Source organism: Aphis gossypii, unplaced genomic scaffold, assembly GCF_020184175.1.
Source record: "Aphis gossypii isolate Hap1 unplaced genomic scaffold, ASM2018417v2 Contig00904, whole genome shotgun sequence".
NCBI lineage: Eukaryota > Metazoa > Arthropoda > Insecta > Hemiptera > Aphididae > Aphis > Aphis gossypii.
The window spans coordinates 22569-40141 of record NW_026083350.1 but is presented as its reverse complement, the minus strand read 5'-3'; the positions used below and the strand labels follow the sequence as shown (position 1 = coordinate 40141).

At 28.3% G+C, this 17573-nt stretch overlaps 1 protein-coding gene and 1 pseudogene across 2 annotated transcripts; one reads left to right on the top strand and one right to left on the bottom strand.

The window, feature by feature from the left end:
* Positions 1-446: 446 nt before the first annotated feature.
* LOC126555542 (uncharacterized) lies at positions 447-4697 on the bottom strand. Of its 2 annotated transcripts, XM_050210450.1 has the most exons (3): positions 4091-4697; positions 1041-3912; positions 447-965 (listed from the first exon to the last, which is right to left on the bottom strand). In XM_050210450.1, the coding sequence occupies exons 2-3, from the start codon at positions 2817-2819 to the stop codon at positions 642-644; spliced, it is 2103 nt and encodes a 700-aa protein (XP_050066407.1). In that variant the 5' UTR covers positions 2820-3912; positions 4091-4697; the 3' UTR covers positions 447-641. The 2 variants fall into 2 exon arrangements, with proteins under 2 accessions (XP_050066407.1, XP_050066408.1); XM_050210451.1 differs by lacking the exon at positions 4091-4697 and having other exon boundaries at positions 1041-4071.
* Positions 4698-6813: 2116 nt separating this feature from the next.
* LOC126555541 (uncharacterized) lies at positions 6814-9204 on the top strand (annotated as a pseudogene).
* The last annotated feature ends 8369 nt before the right edge of the window (positions 9205-17573 follow it).

Below are 17573 nucleotides of genomic sequence, written 5' to 3'. Positions count from 1 at the left end.
TTTTGTGTAACTCATCGGCTACTATTTTTTCATTTTTATCAGTGTATATAACTGCTTGACAAGTCGTTAAACAACATCGACAACGTGATAATTCAGATTTTAACTTATATGCTAAGAAATACTTGTAACTATCACGAATTACCAAAGGTTTTCCTCGAGAACTTTCAATGAACGTCGCTTTTTCAGACATGTTAAAAATTAAAACTTGCTAAACTATAAAACACATAATAGACACTATTCGGCGTACGGAAAAACTACTAAAAATATAATCTTATTGATACGAGTATTTAGTATATTCGTGTGTCTGTCTATCTCAATGTGTTTAATCATAATAATCAGTGACAATTGTATTGATGATACACAATATAATTATATACGTATATACCCATATGTAGTATATACGAATCTTTATTAGGCTTAATCAAAGTTAAAATCGACTGTTATAAACCAGCCCCTATTTTTCATAAAATTTCGTACTACACATTTTTTAATGTACCATGATACGATACGAAACCGTGGGGGGCAAAGCCCCCCACACCCCCCTTCCCCAAACTTCCATGATTATACAATTAAATAATAAATACAATGACAACTATTTTTTTTTAATAATTCTTTTTTTTATTAATCATGGGATATATAGTTTAAAATTGTATGCATATATCCTTAATAGCTAAGTCTTCATCAGCTGTTTTGCTTAATCTGGCTTCCTCAAAAACACCTCCATACCACTCTTGTTGTTTTGCAAGTGGATGAACTTTATTATGTCTTTTTTTATCAGACAGCCATTTTATGACAGCTGGATGAGGATCAAACTTTGAAACATTACACATATTTAATTTTATGTAAAGAGAATTTTTTATAGTTTCTGGCAATAAGGATGACCGTCCACAAGTTTTCAAGACATTGTAATATGATATTAATCTCTCAACATCAGCTGAATGTGGTTTAGCAGCCAGGATGCGTGCCTAAAAAATAAAAAAAAAATACAGTTTAATAAAGGGCATAACTTTTAAAACAATTTAAGTGAAACGAAATCATACCACAGAAATAACCAAAGGTTTCCATCCTTCATAATTATTTAAGAGCGCTTTTAATACTTCTTTAGAAATCTTTTTATTTCTCAACTGTGGGATACAGCATGCTTCTTTATATGATGTAACAAAATCGAGAAGTTCAAAATCTGGACAAATTTTATCATGGCATATTTTTAAATCTTCATCGGAAATTGATTCGTTTAAACAGGCTAATGGTTTTAAATCATTCCATTCAGATACATCCAAACGTAGATCAAGGTATGACATAATATGTTCGATTGAATCGTTGCGTACTGATGAAAATGTACGATCTTCAGATACATACAAATTTCTACTACTTTTTGTTCTTCCCAAAGATATTTTGTCATGTAATTCGATTTCTTTGAGTTTTATCTTAGTGTTATCTGTACTTGGTTCATATTCAGTCACAATTTCTTGAGTTAAAATATATTCCCAACCACCAATCAGCGGAGAGTTAATTAACTGTTCTATATTTTTCTTTAAACCATCTTTTCTAGCTTCGATATCAAATATTAATAATTCATCACTTTGAATTTGTTTTTGAAACCTTGTGTACAAATAGCCTAGATCTGCAAGAAAACACAATAACTTCAATTTGTTTATGTCGGTGAGAATTTTGTAAAAACCAACAGCTTTAGAATCTTTTATAGTATTTTGAAGGTTGAACATAAAATATTTGACAAGTACTCTCCAATTTTTCAATATTCCAACTAGCAGGCTGTATGTGAACTCGGTCCAGCGTACATCAAAGTATTTTGGAAGTTGTACATACTTAATATTTTCCTTTTCAGCAATTATTTTCAATTCTTTCGTTCTCACACCAGACTGGTGGAAATATGTGGAAATTGATGAACAAGTTTCTATTATTTTAGAAACTTCAGAAACTTGTTGGGTTAGTTTTTCCCAAGCTAATGCAGAGCGATGAACAGCACACCAAATTTTCATAATAGGAACTTTAATTTCATCCGCTTTTCTTTCATTTTCTATTAAAGTCCAAAGACCTTTTTTTTGACCTGTATTTACACTGGCTCCATCTGTTACAAATGATGAGACTAAATTCATAGTTTCCTTCCAATCAATTAGTTGATTAATAGCTGTCTGGACTGCTTCGAAGTATCCTAAAGCACCTTTAGATTTAGGTTCTTCAAAACCTATAAAGATTAATTCATCTTCTCCATTTTCCAGTATTACTTTAGCTAGAACATGGATATTGTCAATTTGCGTTCGGTCAACTGAACCATCACACCTTATAGAAATTGCTAAACAAGTCTTTAATTTATTTTTCAAGTTGATAATATCTGCTTGCACTATACAACTTAAAAAATCACGATAGTATGTAGGAGTTATATACTGTAAATCACCTTCATGGATCTCTAATGCCTTAAACTCAATACTTACGTCCAACTTCTTTCGCTTTAAATCAACAACTTCTCTGGATGGCCATGACCAGGCACTTAAAGTTCCCCTCTTAGCGTTATTAAAAATTGTACACATAAATTCACCTATTCTTTGTGCTACCTTTTTATTTTGGTTTGATATCAATTTATTAATTGGAGCAGAAATATCAGTATCAGAAACTGATAATTTTGATATGAAATCAGCCTTAATACATTCTTTATGAATATCAGATTGTAAATGACTTTCTAAAATTGAACCTCTAGGCAAAGTACCTAATTCTGAGCAAATAGGTGGTATGTGATTTTTTTGCTTGCAATTTATTAAAACAGTTTGTGGATAAAGATAACAAACTTTACATCTAACCATTTTTCTTCCCTGTGAGCCTATCTTTTCAAAATTTAAATCCAAATTTAACTTAATTTTCTTCTTATTTTTTATTGTTATTGCAGGTTCATTAAATTCAATACCAAGTCCTTCATTTGTATTTAAATTTTTGGTAAAATTATCATCTTCCACAGTTATCTTAGAAATATCTTTATTAATATCAACATCAACATCAACATTAGAAATAGATCCAGAACCAGAAGCTATCAGAAAAAATATAAAGATATTGGATAATATTGAATTGAAACTATTTTGAAAATAAAACTTAGAACTAATGTTAGTATACCAACCCAAATTACTTATTCACATAATATACCATTGTACCTCATAAGTAAAAAAAAAAACATAATTTATAACACAATCATGCAATATCTCTTTCAAAAATACCAAGTTAAATGAACAATTATTACAAATTTACAAACACAGTTTGCACACATAATTAATAATAAGAAAGCTGTAAATATGAAAACCTCTATTTTTACCTCCTATACTTGTTCATCGTTCATGGAAATAATTAACTGGTAGGTAAGGTTCATATTCAATTAATTTACTAATTACAATAAGATTTTTAGACAATTTAACAACTAGGTCATATAAATGTACTTAAGTTCAAGATAGGAGAAAAACCTTATTAATGGAAGTTCCACAATAATTAATTACAATAATTAATCACTAAACTATAATAAACATAAACACATTTAACAAGTAATCTAGGATTTAATAATACATCAATTAAATATACTTACATAATATACATTACATTTAAAATAATATGTATGCAATTTTACTTAATAACTTAAGTAGCTTGGGTCACTGCATACACTGAACACAAATAGTCTAACAATTAACATATAAAACATTGAAAACATAAATTATTCTTATAACAATTATTTCTACCCATCAATATAAATATATGTTATAAATTAAATGTGTAAATACATATTACATACAATTAATATACAACGAATCTATAAACTCCATATTATATAAACACAAACAGCCAACACAAACCAAGTTATTTTAAAATTGTGTATATAAATACCTGATGGTACTTCATCACCTTGATCATTGTCACCTAAATTATTTAATACAATTATGAATTAATTCATTAGTTGAACTCGAACCTAAGTAAAACAAAACAGATTACACCATATCTATATGGGTAGACTGTTTCTGATAAATAACTTATTGTTTTATAAAATATTAAAAATAAGATATTTTTACATTTTTTAAAGTATTAAATATTAACTTACCAGAATTTAATTTTGGCATGAAAAAATGATGAAGAGTTTTAAGTTTTTTGGATTTACTCATATTTGTAATGTTGTTTGAAGTCATAATAATACAATAATGGTTAACGTATTTAGGTACAAATGTATTATTTTAAATTTCTTTCAGTATAGTATTCACTATTCAATTTTTATAAATACCACTATAGGTACCAGTCACCAGGATAAAAATTAAAATCAAAAACACTTGACAGTTAACACCTATTTTATCGTTGTCACTTCAAAATTTTCACATGTGCGGTGAGAATGTTGATAAATTATAACTGATAACTGATAAGGTATGAATAAAACATTGTAACCACGTTTGGTCTATCATGAAAACACAATAATCACCGCTGATATCAGGTTCACCATAGTCAATTTATCGTCAATAATAAGTGACAAATCAAAAAAAATTAAAAAAAATATTATTTTTTATAAATGTGAATGATGTATTCTATACTACCTATTACTATCTAGCAAGTAGTCTTATTTATTAGTATTTAGTAGGTACACACTTCTCGAATTCGTAGTGCACACTTTCAATTTAGGATTACACACTTTGTATCGGGGTTCACTAAAAATAGGGCCTGTTATAAACCGCGTGTGCTGTCGGACACTGGACTAGCGTTTTTCCCCAGCCGATAAAAACGCGACTAGAATTTAATCAACAAATACGCGCAAAATGTAATCTAGCCATACTCTATTTTTATAATAAAAACAATTACTAAAATATTGGAGGAAAATAGACATAATTTTAGTCAAAAATAATGTGGAGGAAAATGGAAACCAACCTTTTTTGTTTTTGGTGGAAAATGGACAGTGGAGGAAAACGGTATCTCGTTTTTGGAGGAAAATGGTCTCGCCCCTATGATGAATGTAGGATGTACAAAAAAAACTAAAACAAATTTTTTTTTATTAATTAATCAAAAGATATCATTTGACATCTATCCATATATTCCACCTCCATTTGATTATCATCTTTGTTCTACAACAGAATTGAATAATATTTTGTATTTACTATAGTTTTATGAATAGTGTGTATGTGATGATAGGCATATAGTTATATCAGGCATTTTATTAAATTACATTTTGATATAATTTCACTATCATCACTAATGGTTTTTTTTTTATATATAATATATAAATTAATTAGTAATAATTAATAGAAAATATCGTTACATTTTTTAATTTCTTAAAATCATTTAACTAAATGTCTAGACTGGTAGTGAAATTGAATAAAAAGTGAACTTGTTTGACTATTTGTCATTTAGTAAAATGCCTAGTTTGAGTATGACATATATTTAATAAACTTATTCTTCAGTGTATACACATATTTTGTAGTGGTACACTATTGTAGTGTTTGAGGATGATAGTAAAACTATTTATTTTTATTTTTTTATGAACATCAGTGATATTCAGAATTTTTTTTTGGGAGAGAGGGTGGTTGTTTAGTTACATTACAAGAAAAATCCTTAATAAGTACTCATTTAATGTTTGGTTGCAAATATTTTAGATTTTGAATGTAGTGATGAATGTATTTTGATATTGTGTGGTTATGATAACCAAAAATGAGTCATTTTAATTATTTCCATCATGGGCGCCCTTAGGTAACATTTTAGGGGAGGGGGGGTCAAAATAAAAAAAATTCTCAAATGTCAGTTAATGAAGATAATAATAATTCGATATGTTATACATTTAAAAAACTTCCACTCTTTGAGCATTATTATGACTCTCTGATTATAATTAACAGGACCCTAATATAAATATTATTATATTTAAATATTCGATTTGTGCATAGTGATATTAAAGTATTAAAAAAAAATAATGCATTTCTGCGGGCGTTGATTTCCTCTAGTAAGTCCTTGGTTGTAGTTTCCTAAAATTTAAAAAATTGTATTATTAAAATAATCATATTCAAATTGCACCTAGTCAGGAAACTGTTTTATTGAATTCAATAATTACCTGCTTTTCCTCACGCCACTAGCACTTGCCCCTGTGGCTTCTGTTGCATATATTACATTCTGTTTTAAACAACAAAATACATGTTTATTATTGCCACAGATATATAGAATAAACTAGATTGCTAACTGTGATACAGCGTCTTTGTAATTGATTGAAGTCATTGGCCGCCATTTTAAACGAGGCCAATGTTCGTTATCACTTGTGTTTAAAATATAACGTAGACTGATTTTTATTTTGTAATAATAACAACTATTATTAATTATAATTTTCCAAAATTTAAAATAATAAACTATAATCATAATTTAACGTCTAAGGTCTTACCAAATAGTTTAACACTAAAACACTTTAACATAATAATATTATTAATTGAATTCAGTATTACAATATAATAATAATAATTAATAAAACAATAAAAGGCCACAGAAGCCGATGTTTTATATTAAGATCAATAAAACAAACAATAAAAACTATTACAAGAATTGTAGGTATAAAGGTCTATTTACACACAGCAGTGACGTGACAGTGCCGTGACCGTTCCGGGATTCCTCCGGCAAAATTAATAATATTCTTTAAGGAAAGATAAGCATGATGTTCTCACTCGTCCGGCGCGTGACCGTACCGACGAAAACAGTGTTGTCGCCGTCGTCGTACCGTGAATTTGTGATTACTTGCCGACGATATTTTTCATATTTCACGGCAGTGATTGGTGTTGTAATTCATTGATTCTCTCAATTTTTGTAAAAATGAACGACGAAAAACTTATTGAATTAGTGCGAAAATATCCCGTATTGTATGATTTATCTCATGCAAAGTACATGGACACAGATTACAAGAATACTATTTGGAGTAAAATAGCAGAAGAAATGGAAACAACTGGTAAGGAATACATTATTTATTTATATTAATATTATATTATGTACACATTATATCATGTTTAAATACATATTATATTATAAGAAATACATCAAATACATTATCAATGATATGTTATTATTATTAATAATGAATATGAAATATAGAATATTGTCTTAGATTATAAACTTATAACATATTTTTATAATAATACGAGTTATATTTTTAAATCGTCCTTTTATTTCATACATTATTTTCTTAAATTTAATTATTTTATATCCAAGGTAGAGACCCAACCTCAGAATTAAAGTATTCAATGAATACTTCCCTAACACGAATTGCTTCTGTCGTTGCGTTCCCTCCTTGCAAATTTAAATGTTGTAGTGTATGGCCGTTACTTCTATCCACTTGTTGAGTTACGTAATTGTACGTATACGAATCGTATTTTTTTAATGAAATTCTGTAGTAAACAAGAGGCTAAAATTATGTAAACTACATGTTTTGGAAATGCCTGAATTCGACTATTGTAGAGTCTAAACTTTTGTGTAAGTATACCGAATGTATTTTCTGATGTCCTCCTGGCACGACTCAAACGGTAATTGAAGTTGCGCTTTCGGTCATCTAATTTGTCCCCTGGATAAGGTCGCATCAAGTAAGGTTTTAGAGGAAATGCCTCATCACCTACAATTACATATGGAACTTGTGTATCTGTGTTGGGTATGGTCAAATTAGCTGGAATATTCATTGATCCACGATGAAGTGCTTTACCTAAATTTGAATTAGCAAAAACACCTGCATCACTACTCTTGCCATATGCCCCTACATTAACAGCAATAAAATTACAGTGAGCATCCACAAGAGCCAACAAAACCATAGAGAATGTATTTTTATAATTGAAAAACATTGATCCTGTATTTGGAGGTGCTTGAATGGTAACGTGTTTTCCATCCAGAGCCCCGATACATCCCGGAAAATTCCACATATAAAAAAAATCATTAGCTATGTTCTTCCACATTTCTTCGGTCGGTGTAGGCATCAACTAGTCCATAAGATTTTCTGTAATTATTTGACAGGTTTCTCGAACGATCTTGTAAACTGTACTATGCCCCATGCGATAGCTAAACGAAATTGTTTTAAGCGAATCACCCGTGGCCAAATATCTATAAAAATGACAATAGAATTGTTCATTTCTATTGTTTAATCCAAATAATGTAAAACATTAATATTCTTAAAAGATTTTCATTTATTTTCACTCAAAATACACAAGAAGTATTTTCTAATGGACTGGTTTTACAAATTTGTGTAACTGCTATTTTAATTTTATAAATATTTAATTGTTTATTATTATAATATTATGTATATTATGATAATGAGTTTTTTTTTAGCAACACTTATCATTTTAAATTTTGTAACATGCTTTATGAATTATGTAAGGTACATAATATTATATGTTAAGTGGATAAATTATACGAATATAAATGTATGTAGCATTATATTTTTGTCTATTTCAGGGCCTTCGGCTAAAAGTAGATGGGGAAATATAAGAGACAACTTCAGAAAATCTGTGGAGAAAAATAAAACTGTGAGTGGTCAAAAGGCGAAAATAATAAAGCAGTACAAATAAGCACAGCAGTTGAGTTTTATAACGAAATTCTTTGATGAGAGGGACACAATGTCAAACATTGATGACAAAGTCGCAAATGAATATAATATTAATGTTGATGATGACGTTAATGAACCTAACCAAAATAAAGAATACTCTCGAAACTGTACAACAGAAGAAGTTGATAATCCTGTGATCGTAGAGTCACAAAATAGTTCTCCTTTGCCAAGTTTAAAACAATCAGGTTCATCTCAATTTTCTACATCACGAAAGAAAACAAAATACTCGGTACCAGACGCTCCTCCTTCAAAGACAGCCGCTGCTACTGTTATGGAGTACCTGGTAAAAAAAAATGAAAGTATGGTACCATTGGAACCAAAACATCCTGTTGACGCTTTTTTATCCGAAATAGGTAGCTCCAGTTTTGAAAAAATTAACCCCACGCTACTGGCATTACGCTAAATCTGATATTTTTGCTGCCGTTCAAAACTACGAGCTTAAAATGATTATGGACCAGGAACAATTTGCGCAGCCATCTCCTATGTCAACGTATTCTACTTCATCATACTCTGAACAGTCCTCCCCTGCAGCCGATCATTCTACTCCAACAACTTCTTCTTTTACTAATTCATATAGTGATCAAAACCAAGACTTTACAGCATATTTTCAAAACTATTGAGTTGAAAGAACGTGAAAGAATTGAACATTTTTAAAAATTATTTAATAAAAATTAATTTTGTAAGGTTTAAATTCTCATTTTGTATATTAAAAATAAATCGGTTTGTATTGTATTAAATAATATTTATATCTGTAATTACCTTAAACAAACTGCGAGCCGTTCTTTAGGTGTAATAGCTTTTCTCTAATGTGTGTCTTGTTTTTTTAGATGAATTTCTAATTTGCTTAACAGTAAGTTGAATGAATTTTCCGACATTCTAAAGTATTCAAAAAACTTTTTTCCATCAATTCCTTATATAGTGTGGAAAATTCCCCTTCTGTTGGCCTTTTCTTCCATGCCTGATGAACCCATATCCGTTTTTTTTTTACTACTTCTTCTTCCTCTTTTTCGTCCAAAATCAAAGCAATCATCAAACGTTCATTTTCCGAAAACAAAGTCATCGTAGCAGATACGATGACGGATGAATCACTGACCAATGTGAATAGAAATCACGACCGGTTGAATCCCGGAACGGGAACGGCACGGTTACGGCACTGTCACGTCACTGCTGTGTGTAAATATACCTTAATACATATATTACATTCAAAAGTCACATATTATAAAATAAAACAGTCTTTGTTAGCTTTTGTCTCTTACTTACTGTTTTTAAAATGGAAGACGTCATTATTTTGCTGTAAGCATGTAACCGTATATTGAGGTATGTTCTTGTTATGTGATTTATTATTTCTATTTTATGAGGTCTTGAAAATAAATCAGATGTATCCCAACAGTTATCACATTCTTGGAACATAGTAGAGGATGTTGTTAATGCATTTTGAAAATAAACCATAATTTTCAAATCCATGTTTTTAACAAATAACTTTTTTTTCAATCATCAACGATTTAAATAAGGATTCTGTTAATTGGATAGTTTTGAAAACATTGTTTGAAGCTAGCCTTAGTCCTCCTCTTTGTTTTGTAAAAGTAAATTTGCTTATTGATTTCATAATATTTGTTTTATTACAGTAAGAATGATCTTCATACTCAGGAGAGTATGTAATGGCTTCAATACAATACTTACATTTTAAGATTGGTATGAGTTTTTTTACAACATAACCTCTAATGTAATATAATATATTTTCAGTAATCAAATTAAGAAATGTATTATTAGTTTGTTCTACTAATAAAAAATAATCTACATCATCATTTTCTTGTTCTTCTAGTTTTTTATACTTCCATTTTATCGCAAAAAGAGAATCTTCATTTGGTGATAATAGTGTACAATTGCCGGAACTCGTCTTTATTGAATTATGCAATAAAATGCTTTTAAGTGCATGCTTGAATTGCAAACAATTTGGATTGTTGTTATGTCCAAATTTTCCTCGCATAAACCCAAAAAATAACTCTAGAGCATCTTGACTAAATTTATAAGTAAGTATATACTTAAAATTATGATTTGTCAATAAGTTATTGGCTATAGCTAAAGTTGACTTAACAGCTGCAGCAAAACCTAATACAAAAGTTTTCCGCCTTTTACTGTCTTCAATAAGTACAAGTACTGTATATTAGTTTTCATTTTCTTTTCAAAATATTTAATATTTTTATTATGTATTGCCTGTTTATAACCCTTTGCAGAGGGGTTACTTGAGTTTAAAAAATCAAATACTTCATCTATAACTCTAACAAATTGTATTGTTGCTTCACACTTCACAAATTCAACTGAGGTTTGAGAGAGGTATAAAAGTGAATCTGCTACAGAACTGCTTAATGTTTGTACAGCGAATTTCACCTTCATTGGATTTACTTTCCAGTTTATATGTGCTGCACTTATTTTGTTGGCTAATTTAAATCCTATTTCATTTTGTAATTGAAATAATTTATCGATATAACGCCATTCTATTAAATTATTATCTTCATCTGTAAATGCACCAAAAGTCCCTAAAGCATTTCTAGCCAATTTAACATTGTGACATGCATCAGGTGTAAAATATATATATTTTGTTTGGATAAAGCAATGTTAAAATCAGATTTAATGGAATCATAAGGTTAGTCTAAGTCACATCCCAATAATTTGAATGTGCTAGCATTAGCATATGCACCATCACATGTGACATTTACTACCTTAATTCCAAATTTATTGCATTCAGTTATGGCCATTGTTATTAGTTGTGACTGCACTGTTGACTTTATTTTGTCCACAAACCAATACCCAATTGGCCATTTCCATTTATTTTTTAAACTGGATAATAAAAATACTAGGACTTCTGTAGCCGCTGATTCACAATCTTCTACTGTCACATTGTTTCCAGAATCACAGTATCCAATGTATCTATTAGTATAAATAAAAGAATAATCTCTTTAGTTTGATTAATTTGTGTTATTTTATATACTTATGATTGGATCTGTCCCAGTGAATTTCCTTCTTAATACTCATCGAGTCTAATATTAAACAACAATATTTGTCTTCGTCAGGGAATTTAGAAATTTCTCCCAATACATTTTTAAAATACCTCTATTTGCATCAATATTCGAAATCCAATTTCTAATAGCACTAGGATTTGGTAGACTAATTGAAGACGTTTAAATTATATTAATACAGAGAATTCATTTTATAATCATATATATTCCATGTGTCCCAAGAAACACTTTATCACTCATTACCTTTTTAATATTTTCAATTCTGTTTGCGGGACATTAAACTACACTTATAGATCAAAATTCTTATGAGTCAAATTTTTTTTTAAACTCAAGTATTGCGTGCATGCGCAACAAAACTTTATTTTTTTTTAACTGGCAACCCCTGTTTTAAATATCATTTCGGATTGATCAATTTTTTTCAAGTGATTTTGATGTATCAACTTGTATTGTAAACTCAAAATTAGCTAAATTAGAGCTAAAAGTATAATTTTAAAATCTTATTAAATTTGAATATATTTTTTTTTAATTATTCATATTATTTCTTTTTAAACACCGTGATGTAATATTAAAAAGGTAATGAGTGATAAAGTGTACCCTGTTTCTTGGGACACACGGTATATATATAATTATATACTACATAGTTATATAAAGTATATAAATGTGTACTACTTCTTTATAAATTTAAGCATTTGCTTAATTCTTGTACCCATATTTATACCACAAGACACAAGAATAGTATTAATTTGACTAATTATAAAAGATAAATGCAATATCACAATTGAAATATTTTAATTTGTATTAAGTAACATATTATAACTGTTAAGAACAATTTCAAATTCTTAATATTCTGTAAATGTTGAACTCAACATTCCCATTACAAGCTATGCTTATATAGGATATATGCCCACTATCAAATATAAATATAGAATGTTTGTGTATACCTAATGTAACTATAAGCTTTTGGAGAGTAAAAGTAAATTGTTGTGGCAAACTTTTTTATTTCATCACTGTAACGCCGTGCCATAGGCTCTATTTAAACAAACATACATATATTTTTAACAAGCAGTATATAGGTAATTTATTAGTTTTAACATTAAGTCTTGTAAAATCACATAATAAAGTAACAAACATATTTTGAACAAGTAATAACATATTATAGTTTTAACATTTAGTCCAATAAAATCAGACAAGCCAAACATATTTGATTAAAACAATAGACATATTATACTACAAAATAATAGGCTTGTTATTTTAAATAAATAATAATTTGTTAATCATGTCATAAATTGCTATTTTATTTTAATAAAATAAAATCACCAATATAACTTACTAGTATAATGAACCATGGATGTTTAAAAATTTTAACGAGCAATATCTAACACAATAGTTTTATCATTAGCTCCATAAAATAACAAGAATAAATTACAAGTAACAAACATAGTAAATACATATATTTTAAACAAGCAATAATTACACATTTAGACATGCCCTAATAGCACAATCCTCCCACGGGAAGTTCCTATTTTATTCCCGCGTGGGAAGACACTAATGGGAAGTTAACAGGTTAATATATACATAATGTATGCATGCTGCAGCAGCTATATATATTATATATATAATAGTTATATAAATATACCTATATAGGTCAATGCCATTATAATCATATTATGCACGCATATAAATGCTGCCTTTTACCGCCACATATATGGGATATAAATTAGGCTAATATTTTATGATCGGTTTTTTGTAAAGCATTCTTTCCCTCGCGCGTGGGTTTCCCTGCCGCGGTTGGCTACACCGGTTTTGGCAGTTAGGCACCCCGCACCACATTGTTCTATGGCACCAGCACTACATAGAAAACTAAATATAAAACTTCGTTTTGTCTTTTGTGGTAAAAATGTAGAACTCTCCCGTTGCACCGCGGCGCCACCGCCATTTTATGTATTATACGTTCGATTGCAATACCTACGGCATGGATAATTTAAGGTAAGCATAGTTGGTATTAATTAATACAGTAGTAATACCCCATCAAAGACCAATACCAATACATGTATAAATACTTCTTAATATTATGAAATATTTAGATCAGTAAGTTACTGTGTGAACTAGCTGTAACTATTGGTCTTGCTCAGGGTCAAAAATTTAAAAAATAAATAATAAACTAGAATCGTTCCTAATTTGTAATTGGTATAAAGAATTACAAATTTAGAATTTAGGATTTTCTACAATGTACAATATATAATATAATATATATATATATATATAAAAGTGGTAACACTGTTTGTCTGTTACTCGTTATCTTCTACTATAATATCGTTTTCATTTACGTTAAAAACATTATTCTATTATATAATTACAGTAGTGTTTAATTACTTTTATATTAAATATTTATATTATATTATTTTAATTATATATAGTGAATTATATTGTATTAAACAGTCTTATACTAATAAGTTAAAAATATCGATTTTCTTTTATAGTTATTGAAAATCGATCGACTTATTATTATTATTATTATTCTATCAGAACAAAACAAAGTTACAAATCGATATTTTTAAAAACTATCGGTGCAAATATCGATGGCTTAGTGCACACTTGTTATAAGTCACAAAATTGAAATTGTGCAGGAGAGCTGTTTTAAATTTTAACTTTTTTGACACCCAATTAACTTAATTAATATTTAATCAATTTGTTTTTTCTAAATTGAAATTAACTTAAAAATATATGTAGTTTCTTTTTAATATATAAGTTGGATTCATATGATATTTATTTATTTATTTTAATGACATTTTTAAGAATATGGTATGGACTTACAACTATGTGACAAAATAAATTTGTATAGACATGGACTTATAATTTAAAATGGACTTATAACAATTACTTTTTGCAAACAACTTATTATATTTTCTTTTATAAACTTTATAAGAAAACGAAAGGAAACAATATCGATTGATAAAATCTCTTCAACGAATAAAAATAACATTTTTCTATACTCAAAAAGTTGAAACATAAACATTTATTTATAAAACATAATAATTATCACTTCTTATAAAATAACATCAACTAATAAAATAAAAAGTAACCCTTTACCTGGTTAAAACATAATAAAATAAAATGTATCATTATAGGTAAGTATCTTTCTTTAAAACAAAATAAAATTAAAACTCTTACTTAAGGATAAAATAATATAATAAAAATTAAAATATAAGTAACTAACAAAACTAATAATAATTTATTTTCTTAATTCAAACAGAAACAATACTATAAAAACTTTACTTGTGGTATGAGATCAGTAGTTCTCATCATCAGTCTCTCCAGTTTCTTCTAAATTTAAAGGAACAATATTTTTATAAGTCTTAAGACTACGATAATAATTGCTGTAAATAGGTGGTATAACGCCATCTTTAAGTAGTTTCATCAAATCTTTTTTTTTTGCTTCACTTATTTGTAGTTGTTTTTTATACTTTGGAGTTAACTCAGAGAAAAATTATGTTTTTTTAGAGACGTCAATAGTATAAAAATCATCCTGACTTAATTTATATTTGAATTTAATTAAGTAAGGGTTTTCTTTATCAAACCTTAACCATTTTACTAAGAGCCATTTCATTTTTTGATTTGTTGTTCCATCTACAAAGCGGTTCCAACATAATTTTGAAGACAAATCTTGAAGATCATAAAATGCAGTATATTCAATTGTTTTTACATTATAGGGTCGTGGTTTCTGTCTAGCTGTTTGAAGAAGCAAAGACCATTCTTGGGTTGTATAGATTTTTTTATGCTTCTTTGCTCGTTCAATAGTAGAGTGCATCGAGTCTGCCTCTAAATAGAAGTGACCAGATTCCATAAATTTCATATCGATAGTTTGTAAGTGTTCAATATTGTTCACAGCATATAACATTGCAGCTGCTACATTTTTGTTTCGATTCTGTCCACCACAAGTATCCGAGAATGTAGATACATGTGACACACTATCAGGCAAAGAATATAAATATTGTAAAAGACAACTTCCAATTTCAGATGAACCTTTACTTCCATTGATTTCATCCCATAGATAACAGTACCCATGGGCATTAGGATTTTCAAAAATAGTAAAATTATATGCAGACAATTTTCGCATATAATAAATTTGAGAGTCTCCTGCATAAGGCAAATTCAAAATTGCCTGCAAATCAAATGTAATTGAGCGAAAGTTAATTCCTTTATTTTCAATTGCTTTTTGTTTGTCTTCTGTTTTGCTATCCATGGCTTCTTTCTCTCTCTCTTTGTGCTGCTCCCATTCTGGTCTTAGTAAATTTGTGTTCTTCGCTAGCATCTTTAAATATATTGCACTTAGTGCATTGATCTTTTTAGGCATATAAAATCCTAATTTTGGTTCATATTCATTAAATATTTTTCTGTAAATATTAATATTTACTGGTATCTCCTGATCCTCAGGTGATAACATATAATTTTCAGTCTTAATTTGTTCATAATACAGCCTATACATAGTTGAAATATTCAGATCAGATGACAAATATTGTTTAGAACTATCACGGCGGCAATAGTGAGATTCAACTCTTGGAAATAAATCAATATGATTTTTAACCTTATTCGTTTTTTCTAGTGGTAATTTAGTCCATGCTACTTGACCTTTTCTTCCATCAATCCCTGTATACATTCCAAAATCATTACAATTTTTGAGAGCATTATTGACCACCGGAAAAGTTATGCTCAAAGTTGTGCACCAAAAATTTTTGGCAAACACGTTTTTTTTCAGTGTTAGAATTTAATAAGAAACATTCACGAGAAACAGCTCTTTGGTTTTCTTCATTATTGTCAATTATAACATTTGAATCTGAATCATTATCTAAATTATACTCTGAATCTCCACTATTTTTTGCAATTTATTATTTGTTCTTGGTCGACGACGTTTAACAGGAAGTTCAGAAACAAGTGAACAGATGTAATTTTTTTGACGAGTTGTATCGCCTAGGTTCCAATATTCTGAACATATTTCCAAACGTAAAAAACTATTAAACACTTCTGAACATCTGAACCGACACATTGAACAATTAATATCTTTTGGTTCTTTACGTTTAACTAATTTACCAAATCTATTAATGTATGATTTACCAGAAGCTCTTTTTTGCTTGTTTATATTCTTGACCACAAAGAAGGACTGGATTTTTTTTTCCTTTTTTTGAATTAGGAGGTGTCTCTATTATTTCTTCAACTTCAGTGTAAGAGCAGGAACTGGAATTTGCATAGTCAGCACAAAGAATATTCAATGCATTTACTTCAATGTTTTTTGGTTCTTTATCTTCTAAATTACAAACTACTAATTTTAATGAACTGTCCACATTTAGAATTTCACCGGTAGCTATAACTTGGTAATCTATTTTTGAACTCAATAATTCATCTTTACAAATTACTGGAATTGGTACTTCAAAATGATTATCATCTGCAACACATACCATAATGATAATAATATTATATTAAATTTATATAAAAAAATAATATAACTATTTCTTAAGTATTAATGACACAGATATATTATTATGCATCAACAATAATTCAACTTTGTTGGAAATTAATGATTTATAAAAAATAAAAAATGTTAAATTAGTAAAAATTCCATTAACTAGATTTATTATCTACTAGATTATTCTCTTATTATGTTTATCACAATTTTCACACTCATAATATTAATATTATCATCAAATAGTTGTATAAATTAAGATAGATTTAATCAAAACAATTCATTAATAGCTTATAATTGTTATTCAGTAGATATTAGCAACACAAATCAATATAATAAATTAATAATAAACCTAATGAGAAAAAATGTTAGGTATAGGTATTGCAAACCGTGTGAATATAATTAGAATAAAAAAGACTTGAAATTTTTATTTAAAGTTATTATGGGATAATAATGAATAATTAGGAAGGTATAATTTCATATTTAAATCTATAGTTATTTACCTAATTATCCA

Excerpts from the sequence above, each read along its gene's own strand:
- LOC126555542 (XM_050210450.1), bottom strand. The coding sequence starts at position 2,819 with ATGGTTAGATGTAAAGTTTGTTATCTTTATCCACAAACTGTTTTAATA. Across the intron at positions 966-1,040 it reads AACCTTTGGTTATTTCTGTG|GCACGCATCCTGGCTGCTAA; the intron begins GTATGATTTCGT and ends TTTATTTTTTAG.